General features: G+C 57.0%; 1 protein-coding gene across 13 annotated transcripts in view; it reads right to left on the bottom strand.

Moving 5' to 3' along the window:
* Positions 1-2,500, bottom strand: part of LOC125033436 — an 87,958-nt gene that overhangs the window by 8,450 nt on the left and 77,008 nt on the right. For all 13 annotated transcript variants that reach the window (XM_047624939.1, XM_047624937.1, XM_047624931.1 and 10 more), the window contains one exon: positions 1-2,058. This exon is cut by the window's left edge and continues 1,096 nt beyond it. In XM_047624939.1, coding sequence (XP_047480895.1) covers positions 1-1,601 — 1,601 coding nt within the window. In that variant the 5' untranslated portion in view covers positions 1,602-2,058. The remainder of the gene's footprint in view (positions 2,059-2,500) is intronic.

Raw genomic sequence — 2,500 nt, 5'->3', positions numbered from 1 at the left:
ATAAAGGAGGCCGCCACGACGACCCAGCCCCAGCCGCCGTCGGGGGCGCGCCGCTCGAACTCCGTGGAGCCGTCCGAGCTGGAAGCGCTCGAGCTCGACCCCAGGCTAATGCTGCTCGAGCTGGAGATGTGCCTCCGGCGCCACTTCTTGGGCACGGTGAAGCTGGAGGCGGCGTCCGACGGGGAAGAGTCCGGGATGAGCTTCGACCACAGCCTCGCCAGCGGGTCGGCGTGGGTGGGAGTCCCGCTCCCTCCGCTGCTGCCGTTGGCCCTCTGCAGCTCCACGTGTCCGTCGGAAGTGACGTACGTGTCTTGCAGCATGTGTCCGTCCTCGTCACATGGCGTCTCGAACTGCACGTGAGCGCCGCTCGTGTTGCGCGTCGCCCCCTTCAGGCAGCCGCTGGTCGGGGTGCAAGGGCTGCGGCTGCCCATGTCCTTCGAAGCGTCCTCCGGCGTGAGGCCCGTGTTGACGCTCAGGCCCACGTTCACCGCCGACTCCCCTCCACAGGACGCGATGGGGCTCAGCTCGCCCGACGTCACGACCTTCCTGTGGCCAGATCTTCTGTTGCTACTTCCGCCCTTGTCGCTGCTACCCGTGCTGCTACCGGGGCTGTTGCTCGAATCACATGTCCTGTTACTCGAGTCACTCGCTCGCGGAGACTCACTCGAGGAAATGGATGAGTAGTCGGATGTGCAACGACTCTGTCTATTCTGGAGCACACTGTTCGAGGTTTCCCCTTGGCGCGCACCCAAGCTGTTGGAGGTTTCCTGTCGCGCATTGCTATATAATCCGCACACATCGCACTGCGTTTTGCCCTCATCCTTATTGTCATTGGCATCAGTGCACGCACACAAAGCACTTAACCCCAAGTCACTCCCACGTGTACTCTCATCCTTATCACTTGAGCTTTCGACCGTCCGACCGACTTTTTTCTCCCACTCAGCCTGGCCGCCGAGATCGTGGTCCGTCTGCGTGCACGTGTCGATCATCAGGCTCCTTCGCCTCACCGACTCATCCTCCAACTCACTGGTACTCGCCACATTCATGTGACTGATGCCACTGTCGCGCGACGGGGCGCCCCCTCCTTCCGATGAGTCTGTCATGGGTGTCGCTTCCTGGTCACTGGCTGCTGCGGGGCACGGGGGCGACAGCGCGTCGGGCTGGCCTTGTTTGTCTTCCTCGACGGTCTTCTTTGGGCCATTCTCAGCCGTCGAGCCTTCCTGAGACGGGCTCTTCTCCTTACAGGACAAAGCCTCCGCTGCAACCGCCTCTCCGTTACACCTGTCTGAGACGTCCTTTTCCCAAACGGCGACATCTACGACCTGGTTTGCGTCTCTCTTGGTGTCGGTGGGGTTCTTCGTTTCTTCGGGCAGGACTTTCCCCCCTTCGGACTGGGCCTTCCCTGCTTCGGGCAGCTCTTTCCCCCTTTCGGCAAGGGCCTTCCCCCCGTCGGAGTGTATAGCGGGGGGCTCGCTGTCGGGTTCGCCCACCCCCGAGTCGCCCGAGAAACCCTCGCAGCCCTCGCCGCCTCCGTCGGGGTGGCCGCACGCCAGCCGCCCATCGGCCACGGGGGTCTGCGCCTTCGGTATCGTCTTCGACATAATAATCCTTCACTTGAGCCGTTGCAACAAAAGGGCAGTTCACTTACGCAATCGTTTGGCACTTCACTCTCGCACAATCGCCCATGTATACTACCATCACACAAATCACTAAATCACCTAATAGCGGACACAACTGACGACACAGACAAACAGGAAAGAAAGAGTATAAAATAATCCTAATATTCCGCTATATTCTCACGTTCACAGTTTTCTTCCCATTCTTCACAACCGACGACGGGACCTAACGAGAAAGTTCTCCCGGGAATGTAGTTTATCACAGAGACGTGTTCGGGGCCGCCGCCTATGGTCTCCCCCGAGGGTAACAGGGCCGCGGTGCTGTAAATCTCCTGGTAGAGCACGATGCCGAAGATGTGGAGGAGCTGCGCCTTGGGCCGAGGCCGCTGGAGCAGGAGGGACACGCAGTCAGGGCCTCGCGGTCCGGCCATCACACTGCGACCTACAACGGGAGGACGGTGAGTTAATTTGGAGGACTTAATTTCACGAAGTTGTAGGCGTTATCAATAGGCATATAGGTGTATACAATTATATGTAAATACGTAAAGAAAATGTATCTCTATGTTTCCCGTTCCCTTTTATACATCTATGATCTGATGTACGCTACTTGTTCACGTAAGCATCTCAGTCACAAAAGAGGACCACACCTTGTCTCTCTCCCAGTCCTCTTACGCTGCCTCTCCCATACTTGGAAAGAAAATAACAGAAACTCTTCCTCTAACAAAGGAAAGTTAGCAGATCTTTCCAAAAGTTATCGCCTTGATTTCGGTAAACTAAGTTTAAAGGAACGAATGACATAAACACACCTTCTTCGCACAAAAATGGGTCCTCTTGAAGAAACGAAGCCCTACACCGAATCAATAATCAACCAACATCACCTTGAG

This window comes from Penaeus chinensis, chromosome 16 (genome assembly GCF_019202785.1).
Source record: "Penaeus chinensis breed Huanghai No. 1 chromosome 16, ASM1920278v2, whole genome shotgun sequence".
Lineage (NCBI taxonomy): Eukaryota > Metazoa > Arthropoda > Malacostraca > Decapoda > Penaeidae > Penaeus > Penaeus chinensis.
Note: the sequence above shows the minus strand (reverse complement) of the source record. Positions and strands in the feature narration are given on the sequence as shown.